At 39.7% G+C, this 27,317-nt stretch overlaps 1 protein-coding gene across 10 annotated transcripts; it reads left to right on the top strand.

The window, feature by feature from the left end:
* Window positions 1–26,492, top strand: LOC130144395 (interleukin-1 receptor type 1-like). 10 transcript variants are annotated; one of them, XM_056327983.1, is made up of 15 exons: window positions 1–86; window positions 1,463–1,543; window positions 1,855–1,944; window positions 2,030–2,219; window positions 3,764–4,033; window positions 5,089–5,155; window positions 6,788–7,019; window positions 9,042–9,228; window positions 10,302–10,476; window positions 11,650–11,715; window positions 15,757–15,877; window positions 18,721–18,908; window positions 20,463–20,606; window positions 21,663–21,827; window positions 23,344–26,492. In XM_056327983.1, exons 6-15 carry the CDS (start codon window positions 5,095–5,097, stop codon window positions 23,718–23,720), a joined length of 1,716 nt encoding a protein of 571 aa, XP_056183958.1. In that variant the 5' UTR covers window positions 1–86; window positions 1,463–1,543; window positions 1,855–1,944; window positions 2,030–2,219; window positions 3,764–4,033; window positions 5,089–5,094; the 3' UTR covers window positions 23,721–26,492. The 10 variants fall into 10 exon arrangements, with proteins under 10 accessions (XP_056183958.1, XP_056183959.1, XP_056183961.1 ...); XM_056327985.1 differs by having other exon boundaries at window positions 28–81; XM_056327987.1 differs by lacking the exon at window positions 1–86 and adding an exon at window positions 308–635.
* Window positions 26,493–27,317: the final 825 nt, after the last annotated feature.

Here is a 27,317-nt window from a genome sequence, read left to right as displayed (position 1 = left end):
CGAGGCGGGGCCTCCTGCCGCTCTGCCGCCTGCCGTGTGCCGCGGGCTGGGCCGGCCGCCGGGGCAGGGAAGCGGACGGAGGTGAGGTAAGGGCGGCGGGGGGGGGCGGCGGCGGCGGCGGCCTCGCTCCCTCCCGGGGCGCCGCTCGGCTTCCAGCGCCGCCGGCGTGACTGGGGGGGCGGCGGGCGGCTGGGCTTTTCCTCCCCTGCGTGTCTCCCGCCGCTCCGTGCCCCGTTCGCCTTGCGCTGGGCAGCGCGGGGTGCGGCGGAGGCGGGGATCGGCGGGCAGGTAGGCTGCAGTGCTGGGGGTTTGCTCCAGACCAGACCCCAGACCCTGGGCTCCTGTTAGTGCAGGGCGTGTGCTGAGCCCGTTTGTTGATGCGCCGTGTGTTTGCGCCTTCCCGCTACTTCTGCGTTGCCGGGTTTCCAGCTTTTTATGGCACCGAAGAGCTTCCTTGGAAGTAATTTTGTATTTTGCATTTGTGCCTGATTCCTCGTTGTGTATTGCACGATACGAACCCTGTTAGAAAGCGTGGAACAAAAATGAAGACTGTAGGAGTGCCTAACGCTACCACATTTTTTAAAGTTTTTGTAACAGGAAGCAGGATAAAGCCTGGCATAAATCTTCTTGACCTGGTAAAACACCACAGAAACTGTTCGTTGCACAACCGTGATCAAACAGGGGCTCTTTTTTAACTGTTTTGTATGATGACACGAGCAAGGCTTTGGTTGAAAGAGATGCCTGCAGAGATATTGGTATTGAAATCTAGTGAGGAGCTGTGCTGCCAGTCCTGGGGCTGTGCTGGTCGCATCCGAGGTGGTGCTGGGCACAAGTACCCTGGGGAGCCACAGCTCGGCGGAGGGAGCTCTGTTAGAAGCAAGCTACTGAGCTGAATCAAGGTTCCAGTCTGTTTCCAGCAGCAGCTCTTCGAGAGTTTTCATCAGGGACTCGAGCAAAATGCTGGATGGGATGTAGCTTTCTTCTTCATACATTTGGCAACTGCACGTTTGTTTGACTTGGACCATTTGAGTGTGCTTGGATTCTCAAAAAACAAGTTGGAGTTGCTAAATGAACACGCTTGCCTGTCATGTAGATTGTGAAATTGAAGTGCTGTAAAAGCTGAGAAACTGGCATCAAACTTGCACACAAGTTGTTTTATAATGCAAAATCCTTAAATCAGATATTTTAAATTATTCCTTAAATGAGAAATAACCGTTATTACTTTTTTTATAAACAATATTGCTGACTTCCTCCCTCTCTCCTCAAGAGCAATACATTAATTTTTTTAATACTTTGCATCCCTGTGGTTTTGATGCATACGGTTTTATCTGCATGAGCCCAGCTGGTCTTTTTAAATGCCTCTTAACTGTTCTTTGAAAATGTTAGTGGAAAAGTAATAACGTGCTTTGGACTTAAATAAGAAATATTCCACACTGAAGTCCACATTGCTTTATATTGACAGGTATCAGGAGCTGAAATAACTTACAAAATCTTCAAAGCACCGACTGCAAAATGAGCTCCTTCCACTCGTTGCTGAAAGGAGGTATTGTTTTCAATTGCTTTGAATATGATAAGATCACTCCTTTAGAGGTCGTTTGGATGTTCTCATTGCCTCCGCTTTGATGGGAGGTGTTATTAAGTAGCTCTCCACTGTATTAGAATCAGCCAGTAGTGGCCAGTTATATAGAGCTACACTTACCCATATTTATTTCCCCCTGCCTGCCCCCTTCTGTGCTTTGGTGAAAACTGAGGCAGTATCTGTAACAAACACTTTGTTCTGATTCAGATTTAGAGTGGTTAACTTTGTCTCAAAGTTGAACTGGAATTTAGCTTATAAAGATTTAACTATTGCAGGCTTCTTTGTGGATATTCTTCTTTGATTTCTGTGACTTCATTTTGATGTAGCTTCAACAGAATGTCTGAGATAATGGGCTTTCCTTAAAGGTATGACTTTTCTGTAGTCCTGCAACTTGGAGTATTGTCTGGAAAGGAGGCATTTAAGGACTAAAGTTTGTGGTCATCATTTCAGTGTCAGAATACCACAGTGGATAGCCAGATCTACTTCTAGAGGGTGTTTGTGCGTCATTTTGTGTGACTCTGCGTTTATGCATGCCCCTGTAAAATGATCAGCTGCGTTTTGTTTATATATTCCGCATATTACATGGAAACATGAAACGAGGAAAGTAGGGGCCTTGAGGAAGTGGTGGACTTGAAACAAGGTATAGTCTGTTAGAAATTTTATCTTGCTTTTCTTTGGTACCCCAGTAGGCAGCTTAACAGCTTACTCATGTCAGCAGGAGTAAGCACAGCAAGGAATAAAGTGTGCACTCTATGAATTGTGGTGGGTTAAAACTTGTCTTAGTGGTTGCACTCTGGAGCAAGTGGCTGTACATGGATTTGGTTCTCCACACCCTCCCAGCTGCATTTCAATGAAAATGTATTGAAGTTTTACTTAAAAAGTTAATGCAGTGCTTTCATATAGGTATGCTACCAAATTGGGGCACTTTACACCTCTATGCTATTAAGCTGTTTACAGAGATGATAGTGAATTGCCTTTGAACAACAATTTTTGTGTTCTTCTGCATGGCTCAAAGGCTAAGGATCTGTTGGTCGCCTTTGCTGTAATGAGTCCCCATAGGCAGTGATCAATACTGTAAAGCTACTTAAATTAACAGCGACATGCCGATACACAATTGAGGGGCTTAGATGCTTTCCATGCTACTTCTTTGAATGTTTTTTTCATTGCGTTGGCCTTTCCAAGGGTCTGTCATGTCCATGTATTTCTAAATTATTTACAAGTAAAATCTTTTAAAAATTGGAGACAGAAAATTTGGAAAACAAAATACAGTTGTGTGTTTTGCACAGCTTCCTGAAGGACAAGTTTGCTAATTCTGCTGCCTGCAGACTTGGGGACCCAAAATGTTTCTAAATCTGTTCTTATGGCATTTAAAGTTGGCACTGTGCCTAAGGCAAGTAGAAGGGCAAATTCTGTGAAGATGGACATCCTGAAAGGAACAGAATGTCAGTATCTTAAATCAGGTCCACATGTTTGCTGCTGCATATTTCTGGATCTTGGTAGTGTTTCTCTGTACATTCTGCTTAAGAAAAAGGCTAAAAACCTTATGTGGTCACTTGAAACCATACTGACCAGAGTAGAAATGGTTAATATACAGTGAGGTATTGCAACTACAAAAGCTAGAGGCTTCTTCCCTTCTTTCCAGAGTTTTTAAGCTTTACCATTGCAATATTTGAGGGGGTGTGTGTGTGTGTGAATTTTGAAAGAATAGAACTTTAAAAAAGTTGAGCTTTAGCATACAATATTAGGAAGACATCCACCCTTGGTACTGGAGACCAGTAATGGGAACAAAATGTAAAGCTTAACCTGTTGACTGCTTAGTTATTCTTATCTTTCCCTAAATTTAAGTATTCTTAGTTTCCTTTTAGTGGTTAAATCTGACTTACAGAGTGGCTACTTATGTCTGGTTTTGTTGCTTGCTTGACACCTGTGTAATGTTATTTTGGTTTTGACAGAAACTTCATTTTCCAAAGGTCTTTGCTAGAATTCTTGGTCAATTTCATTGCAAGTTTTGTGGTTGCTCTTTTGGTTTAGGTCATCTCTCTTGTGTAGGCAGAGAATGCTTTTGCTGTACGTTTAGGATATCTATAGAAGATTTAGTTTGGTATGTGTATGCTGCTATCCAAATGATGTGTTTTGTAAAATCCTGTTTTCCCCTTCTCCACTCCTCTTCTCCAATCTTTACAGGTAAACTGAAACTCCAAGAATGATGATCGGCTTATTGCCACATTACAGGAAAACCACATGCAAGGCAACTAAATAACGGCTATGGTATGAGTGCTTTGTCAGATCAACTGTTCAAAAGAAGTGCATACTTGGAGGCTGTTATATTGAAGTGTTGAACTCTGCTCTGTGTGTCCCTCTCTGCTACCGGAACACTTCTGCATATGAAATGTTTCAAAAGAAGGAGCTGCTGTGGCTTGTTTGTCACTGAAGTGAACTATATTGGATATAAAAGTAAGTCAAGGCTATGTGTGTTTTTCAGGGAATACCATCTCAAATATAACTAGGACCTGTGCAATGAATGTTTTGCAATAGACTGCTGTGTGGGAAACCAGATTGCTTTGGAGTGAGAGGCAGCAGCATGCAAAATATTCAGGAACTGAGGAAAGGCAAAACAGCTAAATGCAGACCTTAACCTACAAGGAGGTGTCAGAAGAGAAAGGGGTTAAGCGTTTGCCAGCTGGCTGACAGTAGAGGGCTTGGGAAGGGCTCTGGTGACATCTTGTCAGGAAAAAGGTGCCTCTGAGAGGGGGGAGCAGGACTTGGTTAAGCTTTAGAGGTTTCACGGAAGCCACTCGTGGGCCATGAGGGCAGCAAGTGTCTGTTCAGTCATGTCTTTGAAAGCTGCAAAGAAGACCTGAGGTGTGTAGTGAACCTACAGTTCTTGAACATTTTGTTTTGTGTCTGACCACAGCAATTCATATTAGCTGCGGTTTCCACATATTTGACTTTAGATGCCAATCTTAAGTGCTAGATCACACTGGAATTACAGTGTGCTTGTCATCCTGCAAAGAACTACAAGCTGATTTGCTCTTAAAAGCAGCACTGCCTCAACTGCACAAGAACAGTTCCAAGAACAAAATCTCATACATCTCTGTGACAGCGTCTCTTGTAAACATGTGGAAACAGGAATAGCTTATTCTAAATTATACAGTATAGCTTAATTTACTGTACGCTAGCATAACTTGTCTGTGCTAAAGGGTTGGAAATTTTTTTTTTTTGGCTTAACTATGCTGACAAAAGAAAATTACACTTTATGCAAGAGTTATTCCAGTAGAAATTTGGAAAAATTCCAATAGAAACCTGAAAATTGAGCAGCCTTCTGTGGAGGCTAACAGTTGCTGTAGTTGAAATCTTCAAAGGGTGGGGCTAAATTACCAAACCCATTTTTCCCTCCTCAAGATGACTAATGATTCTCCTGATTTTTTTAAAGAGCAATGCAGGGTGTAGAGGACAGTGCAACTTGAACACTCTTACCACACTAATGGAAAAAAAATTGTTCTTTGCAGCAAAAGATGACATCTACATTTTTGCTCATTGGTCATCTCATTCTACTGATACCTGTGTTCAGCGCTGGTAAGTTAAATATGTTGCTGAAAATATCATTGAAAAAAAGAAAACCTGCAAGAGAGGAGTTGTGTGTATTTAGTAGAAACAAGTTACTGAAAGCAAATAGTGGATTTGGGGTTTGTTTTTGCTTCAGTATATTGAAGATATGCTGAATGCCTCTTGGATTAAACTTGCACTGGGGTTGGAATGGACAAATTGACATAATTATTTTACAATCTAGCCACATAAATTTAGGGTACTGAGGATTTGACTAGCCTCTCCCTGATTCCTATGAAGAAAGTCCAAAGGGATTGGCTTCCCTGACTTAAGTTTAGCTGTCAAATGCCTTCTTTAAGAGATATGCTGTAGCTCTAGTCCCCAGAGCAGTAGGGCTCAGTTTCCTTTGCAATTAATCAGTAATGTTTTTAGTGGCAGATGTAATTTTTCAATAAAATTTAGGGCTACGTAAATGAGTGATGCTTGACTTGCTGCTCTTGGCATAAGCAGTCTAATGTTAATGTCACTGAATCAATTTAAGCTCTATAGGGACCTACTTGGAAGTCTTTAAGTTAAGTGATAGGGGAAGGTGGTGGTACTGGAAAGATTACCGAAGACTTTTTTTATTCTGAAAGTGAATACACTACCTTTGTATTTATATGGTCATTCAACAAGATCTGTAAAATCAGTTCAGTCAGATGTTTTGCATTTTCATAGGAATTCAGTGTTGCACATGCATGCCAAAGATTGGAAGCTCCTAAAATCTGCTTTATAGCCAGGTGGCCTGCTCTGTGCTAAACTGGTATTCTCCAAGTAGTTTTCACTTGCAGATTTGGGTTCTTGATGACTTCTTGCAGTATCTGTCCTTCTTTCTCTGGTATTTTTTGGCTGATGTTTAAAAAACTGCTTGCTAGGCTGCATGATTGCATCTTGTCAACTTGTTACACAGCCATAATATAAAGTTCTGTGTATGCTCACCTTTTACGTGTTACTCAAAATAATGCTCATAATTTACATGGCCTTCTGGATAAATATATCAGAAATCACAAATGTAGAAGGAAATAATACATTATAGTCAGGACTTCTTAATGTAAATACTGTGCCCCTCCAAATTTCCTTTGTATTGTGACATGCTGGTTCCCAGACTTCTTTGATGTGTTAAGGTCTTGATCTCCTTCCATACTGTCTTGTGCTTCAGTTTGAAAACCATATATTCCTCCCTCCCCAGTCCCACCTCTAATTTGTTTTTGACCCCACAGTCATAATGGCCTAGTATCTACCTTAAGAATCTGATAATTCTGCAAAAGTACTAACATGTTCAAATAAAAAGGACATGACAGGTGAGTTGTGAAGCTTGTCTTGCCTGGTGAACCCCATGTGTCGTCTTATACCCAGGCTGCACTGAGGCTTACCTGTGCTTGTGGCTGACTACCTTTATAGAGGGAGGCTGTGGCTTAAGCTTTGTAAAATGTGTGGTTTAGATCCTCAGCCAGAAGGTACTTAAACAAAAAACGGTAGCCTTGCAAAGTTTTAGTGTTAAATTATTTCAGTAAGTTTATTTTCTAGATCTGTGTAGCTTGGAATGGGTATTAATATAGTTCTAAAACATAAAAATATACAGATTAAAAACACTGATAATTTTTTTCTTATTTTTTTAAATAGAAAAATGCATTATTTGTGATCACTTTGTGCTTGTTGGAGAGCCTATAGCTATTAGTTGCCCAGTAGTTACATTGCCAGGACTTCACTCTGATTACAATCTGACGTGGTATAAAAATGGTAGTCCTACACCAGTAACCACAGAGACACACGCCAGGATCCATCAGCGAGAGGGCTTGCTTTGGATTATTCCTGCAATGCTGGAAGACTCTGGACGTTATGAATGTGATGTAAGGTAAGGAAGGGAGGAGGGTAACAACTGGGTTGCTGGTGTTTACTAGTGTGATAATATATTTGCGGAACTTGAGTGTACAGAATTTTTTAGTTTGGGTAGAGAGCTTAGATCAGTTAAAAGCACACTTTTTTTTGTTTCTGCATGCTGCCTCTTTCTTCTCCCCCTACCCTGTAGCATTGCAAAAGTGGTTCATACAGAAGACTCTTTGTCTTAAAGCATGATAATATTAACAAAGGTCTGTGTGGGTTGTTTGTTGTGTTTGTTTTGGATGGAGTGTAAGGTCACAGGCGAAGGTCTTAACTGCTTCAGCTTCTTCTTGTTCAGGTTGCTGTTTGATACCGACAGATCAGAAGAACATTTTGGTTTCTTCAGTGGACAAGGTTAAATGGAAGAAGGATCCAAGAGGAGCAAACTATATTTTATGCAGTATCACAACATACAGACTTTCTGGAAAGTGTAGCAACTTTTTGGGAATTCTTTTAGAAATTTACAAATTAAAAGGCAGAAAACCATTCTTATGTTTTATTTTAAAACATTGCCAGATGTTACTGGTCAAAAATTGGCATGCATGTGAAGAGCAAAGCAATGTGCTGGACAGTTTAGAGACAGTGAAAGTAATGCGTCCTCAGTATTGCTCAAAAGATCAGAGTGCACAGAGAGGAAATAAAAGAATAGATTCTTTTCACATCTTCAGTACTTTAAAACTCTTGCTTTATTTACAGCTTAGATTAGTGCACTGGACTTCACTGCTTCAGGTGGTCAGATCTTAATTTATAATGACTGAAATTCACTGTATGCTTAACAAGAAATCAGTTTTGGGAAGACACAGGAAAATTGTTTATTTCCTCATGGTCTTGCCACAACACACTGAGTCAACTCAGGCTTTTTGGGTGACCCCAAATTTTAGTAGACTGTAGTTACGCGTAGTGGTGTGCATACGGTACATGTTATGCTGAAGGAGTTTGGGTTGCAAACTTAGTAACAGTGTTCAGAAAAAACTTCCAGTGTCGCAGGCCTTTGCACCTTCCTGCTCCAGAGTTGAAAATGAAACTAATGAAACTAAAACTGGAAGTTGGAAGTAATGTAATCCTTTCAAAGCCTACCCAGTTAAATATTTTTAATTTAGTCTTTCTTGCTATCGTTCTAGAAACTCAGGCTGTGAGATATGTTCCTGTGGGCACCTCACATGCTTGGCTTGCATAATGTCAGCAGGACAAAAAACTTGCTAAAAGTTCAGTTGTGTTAACCGTAGGCTATATTTTATGCCCCAGTCACTTAAACCTTAATTACAGAACTTGTCAAGGTACAGTATATAGAAGTTGAAGCCAGGACTGTCAAAACATGCTGTTCAGTCGTCTGGAATCTTCTCCCTTAGCATAGCATTGAGAAATGAAGAGATCACCAATGATTTAATAGAGAGTATTCCTTTACTTCTGGCATAAGCTTCTGGTTTCTAGTGCTGTCTCTCCTCTGCAGAGCTACTGTACCACAGGTTCTTGTGAGCTCTTGGTGTGATGTGCTTTCACATCGATATTGTACCTTGATGTATATGTTATTCAAAAGCTCTGTCTCTTACAGCCCGTTTTTCTTGATATGTCCTTCCAAGGAGTGCTGAGACAAACCTGTCTTCTGTTCATTTGGCACCAAGGGTGTTGCAGTGCAAATATATTTTGGGTTACCCTGCACTACTGTGTGTTGGCAAATTGAAAATGGCAAGGGTGGATTGGTGCTGTGGGCTCTGTAGAGTGTCAGAACTGAGAAGTCCTGGCATTGCTTCTGGTGCTTCCAGAGCAGACCCCACTTCTCCCAACACAAAATCAGAGCTTATTCCCATCTCTTGGTCTGGAACAGGGAGGGGGTGAGGACCTGAGGGTGGTGTTTAAGAGCTAGGGCAGATGTAGCAGGGGTGTTGAAGGCAACGCTGGTGGAGGTGCTGAAGTCCCTCTCTATAAACTCCCTGACTTGCTGGGAGCAAGGAACCTTATTGTTAATGACCTAACTTGTCTGCTGTTCTAATTACAGGAGCTTTAACCACTCGAACAAAAAAACTATACATTTAACCGTTTTTGAGAATGATAACGGTTTGTGTTTTAATGGCAAAATGAAGTTTGAACAAAAAGTGACGAGCACAAATGCTGGAAAGATTATATGCCCTGATCTAGAACATTTTACAGATGAAGATAGTCAGCCTGAAGTACACTGGTATAAGGTATTGTGCATGTCTATTTCAGATATACAAGATAAGAAGTATTTTATTTAGAATGTGTTATGAAGCACCTGTGAAAGGCAGCTTTTGGAAGGGAAGGTTTATTTTCTTTACAGTTTGAGTAAGGCATCTATCTTGCTATGCTATTGGGGAGGTATAAGGAGGTATGAGAGGTATATTTTAGAAAAAGTTGTCCATTTTTGGATTACAAGTTTTTTTGGAGTCAAAACCATGTGTTTTGATTTGATTTGTGAAAATCTAGTTTATCCTTTGATTATTTTATGTAGGTAAGAAATTTGCAAACTTTTCCTTAAATACAATGAGGAAAAATGTTTCCTTAAATACAAGGCTCTGTGTAATTATTTAAGTTTTGCAGAATATTAAGGTTTTCCTTTCTGTTGTTCATGGTGTGATATTCTTATGTTTCTTGCTCTGATTCTGCCAAAATACTCTGTAGACTATGCAACCTTAAAACTGTGTGTTTTGTCCACATTAATGTGAAATTCTAAAATAATTCAATTTTTAATTCTGATTTTGGTATTAAAGTAATTTACATGAGCCTGTACATGTAAAATAACCTTGGTGTTGCATCTGTAAGTCGTCTTTTGAGACTAAGTGATCCTATGCCGCTTGTAAGTCAGGGAAGAGAAGGAAGTTTTTCACTGTATTTGTATTGCCACAGAAATGGTAATACACCCAACAGCATGAGGCACTGCTACAGCAGTTCTCATTTGTCTCAGTGAAGTAGGAATGGAGGCACGTATTCTCAGAAACTCTGCCTCAGTAACTTTTATTACACCTGAGACAGATGACTGTCAAGTTATTAAATTAAGGCAGTGTACTAAAACAAAGCATTTGAAAACTTAAAGGACTGATTGCAGTCATTTTTAAAAAGTGCAAATGCGGCAAGACATCATCAGGCCTCGTGTTAGAGTGTAGTGATGCTTGGATAAGAACTCGCATCATGGCTTTAATCAGTATTTGGCAAGTATTTTAATGATCAGTAGAGTTCAGTAACTTACTTAATTACCAGATTATTAGTTCCCTTAAATCACAGGTACTTTTGATATATTTAGGAGTGTAAGCCTGGATTTCTTGAAGACAAACGACTTTTTTTGGCAGAGGGTGAAAATGCTGTCTTGATTTACAACGCAGCTGTACAAGACAGAGGAAACTACACATGCCGTATGGTATACACATATATGGGAAAACAATATAATGTTTCACGAACCATGAGTCTAGAGGTTAAAGGTGAGTGCACTGAGGTTATTCTCTACTGATTTTGGCTTTACTATAAGTATTTGTATGCAGGCATAAACTATTTGGCATGTTACTTTTCAGCTCTGTGGAATTAGACTTGCAAACCTTCAATTATTTCCTGAATGTAAAATTAAAATACAATAATGCATGTTGATACCCTTGAGCATTGCTTCTGGGAAAGAATTGTCATGGGAAAACAGGAATGCAGGGTTAGGAATGAGAATTAGAAGGAAGCACTGGTTACTGGGGAGTGTGTGGGTGGGTTTTTTGCTAAAACAAATAATGCACCATTAAATTAAATAAATGAAGAAAAAAAAAAAAGAGGAAGTTTTGCTGAGACCACCACAGTGAAACACCTGCTTGTGGCCCTGTTGGTGAACTTGCTTACAAAGTTCACTGGAATCTCAATTGATGGGAAGGGAGATACTATAAAAATTAAGAAATCTTCCTCTGGAAAGCATTGGCTTACTCTTGGCACTTGGTTGTGCTTTTCTGCACACAGGACTCAGAACTGGCTGTTTCAGTCTCCCAGTACTGTCAGTTATTGGTGCAATCATTGTGATTGCGTCTTTGTAGGCAGCATTGCTGATGACCTGACCAGTACCATGATAGCAGTCCTATCAGGAAAGTTGGCTGGAGGTAGTGTCCATCTTTTTAGATTAAATCAAAATTCTGACTTAAGATAGGTGATACAAGAACAGTGCGTTGTTAGCAGCAAGTCTATATTGTGCAGAATGATACAATTGCAGCTCAGTTTTAAGTGTGTGCTTGTTTAGTCTTTTACTTAAATAGATAGTCACCTGGTCTAGGAGGTCATTGATATAATCCCCTTTCTGTTCCTTATCCATCTCTGACGAAGTTAAACACATCTTTTACTTTTGTTGTTGTTCTCTGGTTTTGTATTACTTCTATATCAACTGGCAGTAAATTTGAGATTTTTTTTCTAAGTATCTTTAGTGTAAACTAAAGCCTTTTGTTAACATGGAAGCTAAAATAGAATAATTTGGATAGAATACAGCAAACCTTATATTTTCTGTTGTAAATACGAAACTGGTAGTAAGTAGGGCACTACAGCAGTACCAAACCCATGTAAAACTGTCAGCTGAAGGAGGCTGTAGAGCTGCTCTTGCCTGAAAATTATATTTTTCTCTTTGTTTCTGTTAGAAGGACCACTGCAGGTGATACCAGAGTTTATTTATCCAAGGAACAATACAATTGAAGTAGAACTTGGTAAGTAGTGACTATTTAAGAACTCATTAACACTCAGTAAAACAAATAAAGCTCATGGTCTTTCTGAAACAACATATGAACGGTTCCTTCCACTGACTTAAGCAAGACGGGGAGATAGGCACGTGAATTAAGGATATCTGGAAGACAGATGATAGAATGATTCCCACAAGTAATTTGCAGGGGGGAGTAACGGTGCCTAAGATTGGAGTCTCTTGACCAGCAGTGTCAGGTGGGATGCATTTATTTTTTTAATTATTGCCATCTGTCCTTTGTACCACTTCTCAGTGTCTATGTCTTGACATACCCTCAGTACCTGTGGAAATATGGTTACATATATATAACATGTTAGGATAGTTACTAGTTGACCAGTTCAGTAGTTTTTCCTCCTGTATGTTTCCTGTCTCCCTTCCCCCTCCACAACCTGGATTTTGTTCCTCGTTCTAGGGTATTAAAAGGTTTCAGATACTAATCTTTTATAAAACAATGAGCTGCTAGTTGATGGATATCCCTGGTATTGTTTATCTTGGAAATTTCTTAAATAAGGGATTCTGGATATAATGAATAATTTCTTCCCAGTGAGGACAGTCATGCAGTGCAGCAGGCTGCCCAGAGAAGCTGTGAAATCTCTGTCCTTAGAAGTTTTGGAATCTGCCTGGATAAAGCTCTGAGCAGCCTGGTCTGACCTCAGAGCTGCCCCTGCTTTGAGCAGGAGGTTGGGCTAGAGACCTCCCAAAGTCCCTTCCAGCCTCAATTATTCTGTGAATCTAGGGACCAAGTACATGGTATGAAGGTTTTTTTCCTAAGCAAACATATACATGTTTAGATTGCACCATATATTGGATAGAGTTGTGTTCTACTAATGTAGTCCAGAAGAATGGGTTTGGAGCTGCTTGAACTGTAATTTTTTTTCCTTTTTTTGCACCAAGGGGAACTTTTTCAAAGAAAGTATTTGATTAAAAAGGGCATTAACTGATTTTGGAGAAGTGTGACTGACTTATTTCCTAGTACAGGATCTAACTGATTTTGGAGAAGTGTGATTGGCTATTTCCTAGAACTTGCTAGTACAGGATCTAAGCTGTTTTGTAATCTTTTAAGGAAGGATTGTTACCAACCTAGATCATTAGAGAAGCTCTGAGGAAACTTTGTGTTGGGGCTCTGGCACCACATGGGAGCTGAGGCCAGAGCATTGTGGGTTATTCTTACTCATGTCACACTGATGGTAGTCTCACATAACACAGCTACTTTTGCTTCTGCTTTTTCTGACTTTGAGCTTGTAACTACTGTGTATGTCAGGTGTTCTTTTCTTATGTTGAGGCTTCAAGCTTCTTTTCCCATGATGTGAAACACCTCCTCTGGCCCAAATCCTAACTTTGAGTATATGGTGTTAAACTGAACAACACTGAAGTACTGCTGGGTTTTGCGGTTTGATTTTGTTTGGGGTTACTTTTTTTGTTGCAGTTGTTCTGAGTCTCGGTTGTTTGAATATTTTTTTTTTTTTTTTTTTTTTTTTTTTGACCTCAACAGCTTGTGAAAGATTCCTCATTCTGAACTTGCCAGGTTCTGGTGAGGTTCAGTAGATATTAATCAGAATAATGAATGAGCTTTAATAGAAATCATGTTCCTCCAAAGTCCGGAAGGCTTCGTTTTAAACAGTGGGAATATTCAGGTTCTGATACAAACAGTATTATTTTATAGACTTACAGTCCTGCAGTCTTCAGATGGTTATTTACTTCTGTTGGAAATACTTTATAATGGCTCAGTAGCTGCTTCTTTTCTGGTTATTGCATCTTCTCTGGCTTCATTATAATTACATGCCTGAAAAGAAGCTGTATTTGTGTTTTTTCACTAATAAGGAAATTTGTTCACCAGATCTTAGGCTGAAATAGGGAGACTTTCCACAGTCTTTTTTTTTTTTTTTTAAACCTCACACAACCCTCATCTTTATGTGTGAAAACTTTCCTTTTTCTTTGTAATTGTAACTGTGAAAGAACTGAACCAATATTATGGTGGGGCTTCCCTGTACTGTATCTCCCACCCACTAAAACATCATACAGGTCTCATCCCCAGTTCTGACTGGTAATTAGTTATTACTTCCCATTTAATTCAGAAAAACTCTTACCAATGCAGCCTCTACTCAGAAGGAGCCTGATCTGCACAGGCCCTTAAAAAGCTTTTTAATTTACTGAAGATATCCTTTAGGTTTTTCTTAATCCTTGATAGTACTTGCTGAGAAAATGGAGAATTGAGCAATTATTAGGCCAGGGGCTGCCTGTGACTCAGCCTATATTAAGATGTGTTATGGGACAACTTGTTTTAGACTCCTTATTTTAGAATAGCTTTTGGTCCATATTTGTTATGGCTTGGATACGGCATTAATTAGAAGTTGCTGATATATTATTGGATGCCTTAGGCCAGCTAAGATGAACAAACCTTGATTGCCTTACAGACATGAGGAAGGCAGGAAGGCAGTCCCATGTGAGACTAGGAGACAGAAAGCCTCCACCCACGAAGTGGGATTATTGTGGCTACTGAAGAACTACAAATGATGCCCTACTACAGGGGGACTATTTAAAGGAAGTTGGTGAAGTTTTTTGCTTTGTTTGGGGTTTGGGTTTTTTGCACTGCCATTCAAAAGTAGTATTCTCTGTCTGGTTCCTTTAATGGGATGCTGGGGAAAAAAACAAACAAACAAAAAAAACCCACAAAACTTTGCTCCTATTAAATACCTGGCTGTGGGGCAGAATCTGGAAACACCTGCATGAGCGTGAAAATGCCTGTAAGCTTTTTGCATGAGAAATGGCAGGAGAAGTTTGTGTAGAAACTTAACAGTACATTTGTGAATGTATGGAAATGGAAGATTTGAGGTTTTTTTTTTCCTTTAGAAGAGCTGTGCAATGCACTAAACCACATCTTTAGAAAAATTCATTATTGTTGTGGAAGGACATGAGGAAAGAGATTGGGGAGTATCTGCAATTTCTGTGTGAACTCTTGTTCAAGTTACTGCTTTGCATGTGAGCTAAAGGTTTATTCCATACTTTTGATAGAGACTATCCCTTGGTGGAAGCATCTAGATCTGATGTGGTTCTAGGAGACGAAACACTGAAATCTTTACATAGGTGAACTGAGAGCCCATCTTCTCCTATCAAATCATAACTTCCATGGGTAAAATACAGAAGGAAAGGACTCCAAGAAGGCTGCTTACCTTCCTGTAAGTGGAGCTCTCTGAGGTACAATGGCAATAAATATAATCTGCAACTTGGTTTGCTTTCTTAATACTGAGGCATTCTGTAAGGTCTGGACTCTTGGTGGCAATGGAGCTGAGTGACGGGTGAGCTTGCTCTGGGAGCAGAGTGTGAGAGTATCCTGAAACCATCCCAGTGGACAGTGTTGGCCAAAGACTCTGATCTGGAGTAAAGATATGCGTGGTCACTGAGAATGGGATTCAGCTCTAGGGTGTAGTTGTCTACACATGAGTGTTTGCATATGAGCTAGGGTCCTTAATTCATGCTATAATCAATGGGGGATCAGTTCAGTTGTCTACATGTGGATGTCTAGTCCTGTTTTGGGTGGTCCGTCTACTCTAGCAGTGCAGGTTTCTTGAAGATCTGGAGTTCTATCTGCCAGCTCCATATGGATGCCTTGGATGCTGGAGAGCGTATCAGATGTCACCATACTATGTACATGCACTTGGTTTGAGCCCTGGAGATCTTTCAGTGGAGTCTAGAGAGTCATTCAGTTGATAAGGTCCAGGTGTCTACTTTAATGTGAGTAGACTTCAGCAAAGCTGAATGATGTTACTAGCTTAGACATCTAGCTGACATGTAGACATGAACATTTAAGACACCTACATTTGGGGTGGAATTTATATCCAGACCAGAGACACCCAAGTATGGATTACTGATGGATGAGGTTTAAGGACTCTGCTTTTTGTAAGGTAAGTGGGGTTTTACATATCCCTCCTTTTCCCAGCTGTTCTCCAGTCACTTGATCCTGCTTCTGTTACAAGACTTTCAACTGCTGTATTTAATTTTTTTTTTGTAGGCTCTCATGTAGTTATGGAATGTAATGTATCAAGTGGCATAAATGGCTTTATTCCATTCTGGCAAGTTAATGATGAGGATGTTGATAGCTTTGACAGCTCCTACAGGGAACAGTTCTATGAGTAAGTATCCTTATACATTGAATTGTAAGTGCATTTGTAGGTGAAGTAATCTGCAGTAATTTGCAGTGAATTCACCAGCAAGTTGACTACTAGTCAAATGTCAGTAGTTATGAAAAGACCGATTAGAAGTCTGCATCAAGTACATTATATTCTTATTGCTTGGTTTAAAAAAAAAACACAAACATTTTATTAGAAATATTGATGTCTGATACAAGTGTAATGAAACAGTTATATGTAGCTTTTTATAATGCTGTTGTGAAATATAATTTTGTAAGGCTTATTTATGCATTTGTTCTTCTGCAATCCTTTTTGCTAATAAAGTCTGCCATCTATCATTAATATGGGAAGGATAGATTGTTCCAAAAAAAAATAATCACCCAGCTTATTTTTATTTGTGAAGTTGGTCCTTTTCTACATACAGGCAACAGCTGCTAATCCTCAAGAACACAAAGCAGAAGCTCTTGTTACAGGACATTTAGGGGCTTTTTTTATGTTCAGGAAAATTAAACACAAATTAGGCTGATAAAACCAGCAATTTGTTCAAAAGAGTGGGACCTTTGTTATTCAGCGACTGGTCTATGCTGTGGCAGAGTGTGGATGTACTGTTTGCTTTGTCATTTTATCAATCACCGCTGTCCATATAACCCTTAAAATGTGCTGCAAAGAAGAAATTAATAAAAAAAATAATCTTAGCTGGTCAGTTCACACTCATGCAGAAGCATTGCCGTCTCCACCAAGTGCCATCATGAGTGCAAAGTATGGCTAGAGAGTTACGTCACAGACTGCTTTTAAAATTACCTTTTTCATTCATCTGTGTCTGGCTTCCAGAAGCAGTCGTATTTCCACTTTGTCCCCAAGTTCCTTTAGCGGGAATTATTACTTTCATTATATACTTGGTTGTTTGTCTATAAATATTCAGGCCTCAGCTTGTGGTCTCTAAGGCACAACTAAGTCCGTTATTCTTTAGGGCATGAAGTTTCTCAGCGTCACCAGTTTAGACACATGTGCAACTTTGTGTAGCTATGTTTAAAGTTTTAATAACTGCAGCTCCTGAAACCAACTTGGTGCTGCTATTAAACACGTCTTCCTGAAAAGCATTTAATATATTTAATTCAAAGCAATTATCTTGAAAATTTTTGGCTTGCTTGGAAGCGATCTCCATTTCTAATCGCTACCTTGCCTGATAATTTTCCTATGCCAGAGATGGAGATGTGCAAAATACATCCTGTGCAAGTGCTAATTAGGATTAATAGTTCAAAGCAAGTTAGCCAGTATCAGAGAAAAACTAAATTAATTGCAATAATAATGTTTTATTTTTAAAAACAGTAGCAATTTCTCAGCAATTAAATTTGTGGAGCATTTGCTAGTAGAAAACCACATTGTAGGCATGGCCAACATTATGGACTTGAGGCTTACACCTGGGAGGTAACTCTTTCTCTGCTGGGAAGAAAGTTAAAATTTACTAGAACAAATCTGAACATGTTACAAAATGATGAGGTTTGTAATGGCATCCCATGACAGAAATTGCTGGCAATTATTTATGTAATAGAAACTGGTTCTTCAGGATGTTCTGCAAAATTAGTTTTCCTAAGTACTCCAGGTGACATCACTTTAGTACATAGAGTAGGATGCCAGTTTGTAGGTACCTTCCTACTGTGGCCCCTCCCATTTTATACTTTTAAATCTACCTTAGAGCAGAACCATATTTAGCAGGATAGCATATTACATCTCCAGGCTTCTTGTGGCAAGAGATATCAGATATGAAGACAGTATCACCATGTTTGTTGTCATTTGACACCAGGGTCACCCAGCTTTTGTGGATTTTGTTCATCATTATTTCCCAAGTTGGTTGGTGCCATTGACTGTGGATAATGTGGGCTTGGTCAGTCTGTTAGTATCCTTAGAAAGCTCTCTGCTTCATCTTTAGTATAAACAATCCTGGAATAGTCTTTTGTTCACAGAATCATTTAGGTTGGAAGAGACCTCTTGAGATTGTCCAGTCCAACCCCCCCCTGCTCAAGCAGAGTCAGATAAAGCAGGTTGCTCAGGGCTGTGTCCAGCTGGGTTTTGAATATCTCCACAGGTGGAGACTTCACAACTTCTCTGCGCAACCTGTTCCAGTGTTTGCCCACCCTGACAGTGAAAGTGTTCAGCTGTCAGTGGGCACTACGGAAAGGAGCCTGGCTCCTTCACCCCTCTAGCCAGGTATTTACACACATTAGTAAGATCTGTGCCCTGCTCCCGAGCCTTCTCTTCTCTAGGCTGAACAGTCCCTGCTCTCTCATATGACAGGTGCTGTGCTCCCTTCCTCATTTTCACATGTACTGGTCCCTAGTACATCTTTTGTACTGGGGACCCCAGAACTAGCCCCACTACTCCAGGAGTGATCTCACCAGTGCTGAGTAGAGAGGAAGGATCATCTCCCTCGACCTGCTGGCAGCACTCTTCTTAATGCAGTCCAGGATGCCTGGGGACTGGTTATTCCTCCTCAGGTGCAGAATTTGCATTTTGCTTTGAGATTTATTCGGTTCCTGTCAGTCCATTTCTTCAGCCTATCAATGTTCCTCTGCATGGCAGTATGACCCTCTGGTGTATCAGCCGTTCCTTTGAGCTTTGTACCATCTGCAAAACTGCTAATGGTGCACTCTGAACGACCCGGCATAAAAACCCAACAACCCAATGTGCATGGAAAATGCCGCGTCACCTCTGGTCATGAAGCTGTTTGTTACAGGGGTGATATTTACTGTGCTTTACTGGCTTCTTGGGTTTACAGAGGTAAAAAATGAATGCTCTTGTATTTGTGGATAGATGAACCTATCTCATATTAAGCACTGATATTTCAGTTTCTCTACAGATTTTCCTTTTTACCCTTTTTTTGATGACAGAGAGGGGATGCCTCATGGACTTGTTGTATCTGGAACAAAGTTTAACATTTCAAAAGTGGAAATAAAGGATTATGCTTATAAATTTTTCTGTCACTTTATATATGGCTCTCAGCATTTTTCAGCCTACATCAAACTGGAACGCCCAGGTAAGAGATCTCATCCTGATAAAATGGTGATAAATGACGCTTGCTTCTCAGTTTGACAACACCCTACTTAGAGCTAGAGTTCTGTGATGCACCATTATGCAAGTGGGCAGTGCAGCTCAATACCTTTTGTTGTGATTTTTTTTTTAATATATTCTAAGCAAAATTAAAGAAAAAGAGCTTTGTCTTCCCTCATTTGGTGTTTTAAGAAACATTAATGAAAGACTTCAATTGATTTGAAGCAAGTTATGAGACCTCAGTGGAATACTGTGCTTCATTTTACACACTTGTACTTAAAGAAGCATGTGGATCAGAGGAGATCATGTGTCTAGGAGAGCAGTGAAAATGGCCAAATCTCTGAAAGAGCTGAGGGGAAGACATAACTAAGTGTGGAACAGACTGTCAAAAGGACATGAATGTATATGTAGACCTGGTTGTCCACTCAGTAACAAATAATGGGTTCAGATTGCCAGGAGAAAGAAAAAAAATATATCTATAAAGTAGGAGAAACTCTTAACAGTGATGTTAGTGAAAGAATGAAATAGATTGCTTGGAAAGGTTGTGGACTTCCCATTACTGATAAATGCACTGTGTTATCACCTTCTAGATAGGTTCATGCATATTGATTGGGGGCATCTTGACACTTGTTGAAGACCCCACTCTTGCACTCAGAAACAAGGATAAGTTTGACCTATTGCTGACCAGCATGAAATTTTCTTTTTAGTAGGTTAAGTTAAAGGTAAGGCTAGCTTTAAGAACTCAAATGCAAGGCTGAAGAAATTAGCTATTTTTGTTTAAAACCAGATATCAGATGTTAAAAGTGCCCATTTTTAATTTTAATTTAGCTGCAGAAGAGCTTCTGGTCTATTGAGCTTGTATTGAGCTGGCTTTGTCAACTGTGAGCCAGTCCTTTGACAACTGTTATTCTCGAACTTTAACTGGCCACATTGTAAACAAATAATTGACTGAAGGTGGATCTGAGCTCTAGCTTGTTGCCTAAGTTCTTCATAAAGGTTGTCAGGGTAGGATTTAACCTCAGAAGTCCTTTAATATGTGTGAATTAAAAGATTCAGTTTGTGGAAGGTGTATGTTTTAAGGACAACAGATCTGTTAAGGACAACAAATTAGTAGGTTCAATGACAGATCTTCAAAGAGGTTAGAGGCAACGGAAAGCTGTTTTTTCTGGGGAGAACAGCATGGCCAGGAAATCACTTCCCCACCTCCAACCTTCTTGCTTTCTGACTGATAAAATTTTGTACAAGAATTCTCATTCTACTGCTGCACTAGAATATACATCAGTATTTTGGTGTTTCAGCTGAAGAGTAGCCTTATTTGTCACATTTATCTTTTCTCTGAAAGAATAAAGCAGACTTATCAAATAATAGTATTTGCAGAAAGCATACACGAAAAAATTCAGTCCTATACATTAATTCCTTTTAAAAAAATACTTTAATGACTGAACGATTCTGAACATCTCTTTTGTCTTTCTTTGGTTCTAGTGTATAACTGTGTTTTGTTTTTGTTTTTTTTCCCTCTTCTTATTTAATTCTACTACAGCTCGGAACATTCAGGGTTACTTAATTGGAGCGGGAGTTTCTTTGGTGTTTTTAGTATTTTTTACTCTCTTTATCTACAAGATCTTCAGAATTGATATTGTGCTTTGGTATCGGGACTCCTGCCATCCCTTCCTGGGTAAAAAAGGTATGTTTGTGTAACAGTGCTGTGCGCTGTAATGAGCCTCCACCTTCCCTGGCAAAGCAATGAGTTAACCTCATGGAATATGGTTGGTCTTCCTTGAGAGTTCTGAAAGGATAACTTGTTTTTAGGATGTTTAGAATTACTTCAGATAACAAAAGCATCTACAGGGGAAAAATCAGCAACTTTGCAGGAATCCAGTACTATTGTTCCTTTCCCTGAAGACCCACTTCAGTGGTTTGAATGCTGTTCTGACAGCAGTTGTTCAGATTTCTTTTAATTACTGTTCTTACAGAAAGCAGTAATACAGTGGAATTGTTTGGTATTTTTTATTTGCCAAAAATGAACCAGGACAAATCTCATTTTCTTTTGTTTTCCATTTGAAGGCACTATTGATTATCTTATTTTCTGTAAATTCCTGGCATTCAGAAAAATGTTGCTAGGAGTGCTGTCTGTGAGAGTATGCTGAAATATGGGTCATTCCAAGCATCTGAGAGGAGGTGCATGGCTAGAGAAACAAAATATTTTCTAGAGGTACTGAGGTTCTGTTAGATTTCTTTGAAGTCTTTAAAATTTAGTCTTTCTGAAAAGTTTGTTCCAAAATGTCTAATACAATTCAGAACTTGAAATTTGCCAAATACTTTGTTTTTGTTTTCATGTCTAAATGGTTGCTGTGTTTTGACATTCCAGGTTACAAAAAAAGACCTATGAGCTATATGGCAGCTGGACTTTTTAGGGTTTCAGTTGTACTACTGGAACCAGTATTTTCCAGATAACTCAGTGATAGCATTTTTTTTATTTAGAGTTCAAAAAAGAATATTCAAACCTACTTGATTTTGCAGGTATCTTTTGCCTATTCAGATCCTGAATACTGAATTCTAGAAGGCTTGATTCCACAAATATTTCAGGCTTAGTATAATTATACGTGCTTAGATAATAGCAGGATTAGGACCAATGATTCAAGTGAAAAAAACCCCAGAGTTTAGAGACTTATTTGTTTGCTTTCTTGCTTTACTGTCTTTAGAATACATTTTTATATTACTCTTATTTCTCACCCTTTAGTTTCAGATGGGAAGATCTATGATGCTTACGTTCTGTATCCAAAGAACGGAGAGAGCTGCTTGTATTCATCATATATTTTTGCTCTGAAGATACTGCCAGAGGTCTTAGAAAGACAGTGTGGATATAAACTCTTCATATTTGGGAGGGATGATTTACCAGGAGAAGGTAAGCTCTCTGAAGACAAATTACATTTGAGTTTTCTCACTGGCAGCTGCAAATACAACTCAGAAACAGACAATCAACCAGATGTGATTCTAAGTATCTCCTACCATTGAATGAGCTATGATTTTCTTATTCTCTTTGATGGAGAATGAGCAACACAGCACTGGGTGCTCTCATGAATCTGTTTACGTCAGACTTTCTCTTGTCATCATTTAGCTCTTCCAGGTGTTGGGTTTTTTTCAATACCTGGCTAGTCTAGACATCTGGAGATGGAAAGATGCTGAGGGGAAAAGGACTTGCAATTGTGGCTGTGAATAATGACTAATGGCAGGAAACATGGAAAAGAAGATCTTGTGAGTGGTGTGAAAAGAGCCTGTTGCTTTGAGGTGCCATTTGACAGTATGATGTCTCTACTGTTTCGTTTTCATTTGTTCTAAAAATTGCTGTCAAAACAGCAGGATGCAATAAAGGGTATAATGGATGCTTAGATAGTGCAGGTGGAAGAAAAAGAATACAAAGCAACACTAAGTTATCTGGAGTGATCAGCTGTATCAAAGATTACTTGTCCCTAGTGAAGGTTCTTACAAAGCATTGCCTTTCTTGCAAGGCTTTAAAAACCTTGTGGAGGTTTCCTATGTGTGCATCAAATTGAAATTTCTAGCATCGGACACTGAAAATTGCAGTGTCTGTCCCATCGACTGCTTATGTGGGGTGAAATGGTGAAAGTCTGAATCCTTCCTGGTCTTGTGACTTTAAAAAGATAATACTGAGACTGAATAAATTTGCAGAGCAGGCCCTAAATAGAAGTTTGTTTAAAAAAAAAAAAAAAGAATTGTGAACTAACCTACATGAGGTTGTATATGGATTTTCTTTTTATTTTCTTTTTACATCTGAAGGCCTTTGGCGGTGGTTTGAGAAGGAAGCATTCCCTACAAAGTAGAATCTAAAGTGCTGCTTTATTTTTCCAGCTTGAAAAAACGCAATCATCTATTCTCAGGGTTAACCCATATGTTTTTTGTGTGGTATTTACCTTGTTTTGCTGTTTTGGAACTAGTTGTATGGAACACCATTGAAGTGATGATTCTTTGCTTTCTCTTCCACTTACCTGTAACAAAAAATGGTTAAACAGTTAAACATATCAGAGCAAGCTGTTCAAGGAAAAAGGTCATAGTTTTACCTAGGCCTGTAGTTTTGGAACTTGTGTTTTAGCAGTTGCACCTATGACAGTAATAAAATGGCATTAGCAAGATTAGCAGTAGGTAGATGATAACTTTTCTCTGTTTATGCAAAACAAGAATATAGACATGCAGTCTGATGGGGTCAGATTGTGTTGCATTGGCCAAACGTCTACTTGTTGGCCTAGCCAACGTAACTGCTTGCATGCTCTTATCCTGTCCCTATTTGTGAGGTAAAGTGTATGGGCCTAAACTATCAAGCAGTGAATGAACCAGCTGCAAGATGCTGGTAACAAAAAATAGAAACATACAGCCTTAATTTTGCACAACGTTTTTCTCTACAGCTGTGATCAGCGTCGCTGATGAAAAAATCCGTCAAAGTAGAAGAGTGATAATTGTCTTAGTACCAGAACCTTCGTGTTACAGTATTCTAGAAGATGCATCTGAAAAGCAGCTAGCCATGTATAATGCCCTTATTCAAGACAGCATTAAAGTAATTCTTATTGAACTTGAAAAAATACACGATTATGCAGCCATGCCAGAATCCATCAAATATATTAAGCAAAAGCATGGGGCTATCCGATGGAATGGAGACTTCTCAGAAAGGTCTCACTCAGCAAGTACCAGATTCTGGAAGAAAGTGCGCTACCACATGCCATCCAGAAAAAATGGATCTTCATCAGGATTGCATTTGTTACCAAAGGACTTTAATTCTCCCTAAATAACAAAAGAAAAATGACACTTAATAACTAATTCAGTTCATGTGGTTGGTGATGGAATGATTGAAGGTCATATGTATCTGTTTTGTGCCAACCATCTTGTCCAATTTTTTTGGATTGATGGTACTACAACTTCATCTACAGATGTGAATCGTTTTCTTCCGGCCAGATCAACAGAATGCCTTGAAATGTCATCAATAGCATAGTGATGACATGGAAACCATGTAGGAAGTACATGAGGACTTTTCCAAGAATTGCACTGTGATTTGGTGGAATTCTTTTGGTATTAAAAATGGAAGGGAAAAAAAAAACCCTTATCAAAACCCCAGAGAAGTTGGGGTTTGCAATTAAAGGTTGAATATGAAGGGAACTATGGTAATTATAATTGTGATATTACGTAATGGGCGTGGTTGATGCCAGTACGTTTTTATTTTATTTTTTTAATGAAATGACACAAAACTTTTCTTTGTTACAAGTTTATTACTTGCCTTATACAGTTTGCTGAAAGATAAATCCCCCGTGTTACTGCACCAGTGTGTTACTGTTCAAAAGGTAAGAAACAATCTTAGCCCCCCGAAAGTGCTATTGAACCTGACAAAGCATAAATACCCTTCTGTGATCTTTTTTCTATTTTAAAGAACTGTACCATTTAGTCACTTGTCCCATGCAGACATCAGAAATATACCATTGTAATGCAGTACTGAATCAAAAAAATTAATCTCCAGGGAATCTTTTACCCCAGTTAAATAACTGAATATATTTGTTCTTATTTTACCCAAGTGGAACAATGAGCTAATGACACAGACTCTCTCATGGGCAGTACAGGATGGCTGGCTTCATCTGCCTTACCTTAAAGACCAGATCAAGGGGCTTCAGGGCACCCACTTCTCATGGGTCGCTGTTGCTGAAGGAGAACAGGTCTTCCCTCCTGTTCCCAGCCAGGGTGCTTGTTTTAGCCTTTGTCAACTCTGAAAGCTGAAGGTGGCTGAACAGACATGAGAGAAATCACTCTTTTTCCCTGGGATAGTTTTCTCGGAGATTAGTGAGTTTTATCTGGTTCCTGGAGGGTTCAGAGTGCAATGGGGGATGAAAAGGGGTGGTAGAACCATGCCTTTTGGCTCCAGATGTGTTTAGAAAATAGCATTGTTGCTCAGTACTTTAGTTAAAGTGAGAGGGAGAGATGCCCTGTGTTCCCCCTTGCTTGCTTTACTGCGCTCCCCCTGCCCTGATGATGTAAGGAATCTGAGGTGACTGTGTACTGAATTTGACAGGGGCTGAATGAGTCGGGAGATGTGAGAGCCAAATTTCCTGTGCTTTTCAGTCTGTCCTTGAAAGTTAGATTTTTAAGTTATGAGATCTAGTTGTATGTGGAAGCTTCAGAATTTGACTGTTACTGCCTTTAACTGCTGATTGCAACTCTGAATTCCTATGTGTGTCCTATCGGCTTCTCTCTTGCAGCACCTTTTGTTCTACCATTCAAACTCCAATCTAGCTTTTTCCGTGCAGCTCCCTTATCTTGGAAGAAGCAACTTACTATTGCAAAACTCCATCACATCCCAAGCAGTCCCTGAAGGCTGTTGCTAATACAGTATTAGGCAGAAATTCTCCCTTTGAGTTGGTCCTTTGATAGCTCCACTTTTTCATCTGAAAAAACTCATGTTCTGCATCCTTCAGAATTTGTCTACTCACTGTGATGCTTCAGTGTTGGCTTTTTCTTCTTTCATGGCTCAAGCATTTATCTTATGCCTCCATCCTCAAGCAAACAAAACTGTAGTGTGAGGTGCCATCTCATGGAAGAACTTCCCAGTGAACGTGGGATGGTGTGACCCTTGTCTTCTGCCCAATAAGTTACAAAACAAATGGAAATAGGTTCCTCTCCCACCTGAAGTGCTTTAGTTACCTCTGTGTATGGTGGAAACTTGAAACCTGCTTCTGAGAGACAGTGACTTTTGAACTTCGTGAGTTGCGTGTGTGTTTGGTCAGAATGGAATAAAAATCTTTTTATTTCAGGATAGGAGGGAAAAAAAGTGCATTTGAAATACCAGGCTATTTCAAAGTGTTATGGTACTGGAGTTTTATTGATGAATGTTATGTATGTATAGAATAATGCACATGCTTATATTCTGTTCTCATTCTGTGTTTTAGTCAAAGACAGAAGTGTCGAGGGAGGATTAGTTCTGGTCATGAACTACCACATTCACTTAGCTGTTGCACAGAGTCCACTTTTAAATATGGTGTGTGTTCAGTGACAGCCTGTTGTAGGGTAGAAGAGCCGTGAGATCTACCTGAAGTTACTGAGATCCATCTGAGCAAGGCTAATTGTTATGGTTCATGTCGATAGAAGAATTTAGTAGGACAGAAGCTGTAGTTTGGTCACAGAACTCTTCTGTAAGAAGATCCCTATATCAAATGTGAAGTCTAGATACTGGAAGTATGGTATTTGTACTCTCAGGGATAGGGTATAATACTGACTTTGTGCTTCCACCTTGACAGCTCACAGTATGTGGGCCAGCCAACAGAGTTCCAGTCACCTCGGGCCTCCTGAATTATTTTTGCTGACTGGACTAGATTGAATGAAAAACTGCTACTTATTATCCCTGCCTTTAGGGATAGGAAAGTTTTATTTTACTGAGCCAAAATACTGTTTTTTACAAAAATGTTTGTTCCTTTTGATATATTTATACAAGTGATGCTAAAATTGTCATGTGTGTTATGTAAAGACACTTTGAAGAAAGGTCCATTTCTTTATTCAATAAAGACACTACATACTTTTTTCTTACAGCACCGCTATGTTTTTCCTCATTCCTCCGCTAAAGCATGCTGAGAATGAACAACGGCAACCAGCAGTCTTGACTTGGAGTGTCTTAAACAAGGCTGCTAAATTAGATCTTCATTCAGGCTGCTGAATGTGTCAGGGGAAAGGGTCTCATTAACCATTGTGTAAACTTAGTTTTGGCACAACATTAGCACTAACCACCTCGCGCTGCCTGGGCAAACGGGAGCTGGGAGCTTGGCTCTGCTCTGTCCTGTACTCCTCTTGCAGTGAGGTGAAGCTAAAGCAGCCCCATGGCTGCTGCCTTGCTCCCTGAGACCAGCACCGTCCCCAGCAGTACCCCGCCGAGCAACTTTTGCTGCAGATCCTCAAGAGCTGGTGAAAACACAGGGGACCTCAAATGGAGGAATTGTGTAGGGCTTCTCGGCAGCAGTGGGGAGGCAGCCTTTTCTGCTTATCTCCTGGGGGAAGCCCTGACTCTAACGGACTCCAGGAAAGCCACAGGCTTGGCAGTAGGGTTGCAGGGGCTGGTCTCACATGAGACCTTGTGTTGATTTCAGAGGGGCTAATGTGCTTAGCATAAGGTTTACAAAGTAATTTTCAATCCCGATAGATAAAAGGAGCTTATAAAAGTAGGAGTTTTAAATTTCGTCTGTACTTTTTGCATTCTGATTGTTTTGAACTTCTAGAAAGCTGTTACTGAATGCCATTTCTGACCCTTCTTCTAGCACAAGTAATGCCAACTCTGTTCACTTGCTAGTTTAATCCTGGGCTTGTTTTTTTGTGCAAGATAGATAAGCAGATAAAGTCATTAGCGGAGGAGTTC

The sequence above is a fragment of the Falco biarmicus genome, chromosome 2, assembly GCF_023638135.1.
Source record: "Falco biarmicus isolate bFalBia1 chromosome 2, bFalBia1.pri, whole genome shotgun sequence".
In the NCBI taxonomy this organism is placed as follows: Eukaryota; Metazoa; Chordata; class Aves; order Falconiformes; family Falconidae; genus Falco; species Falco biarmicus.
The sequence above is the reverse complement of the archived record's forward strand: the minus strand, read 5'-3'. Positions and strand labels throughout refer to the sequence as shown.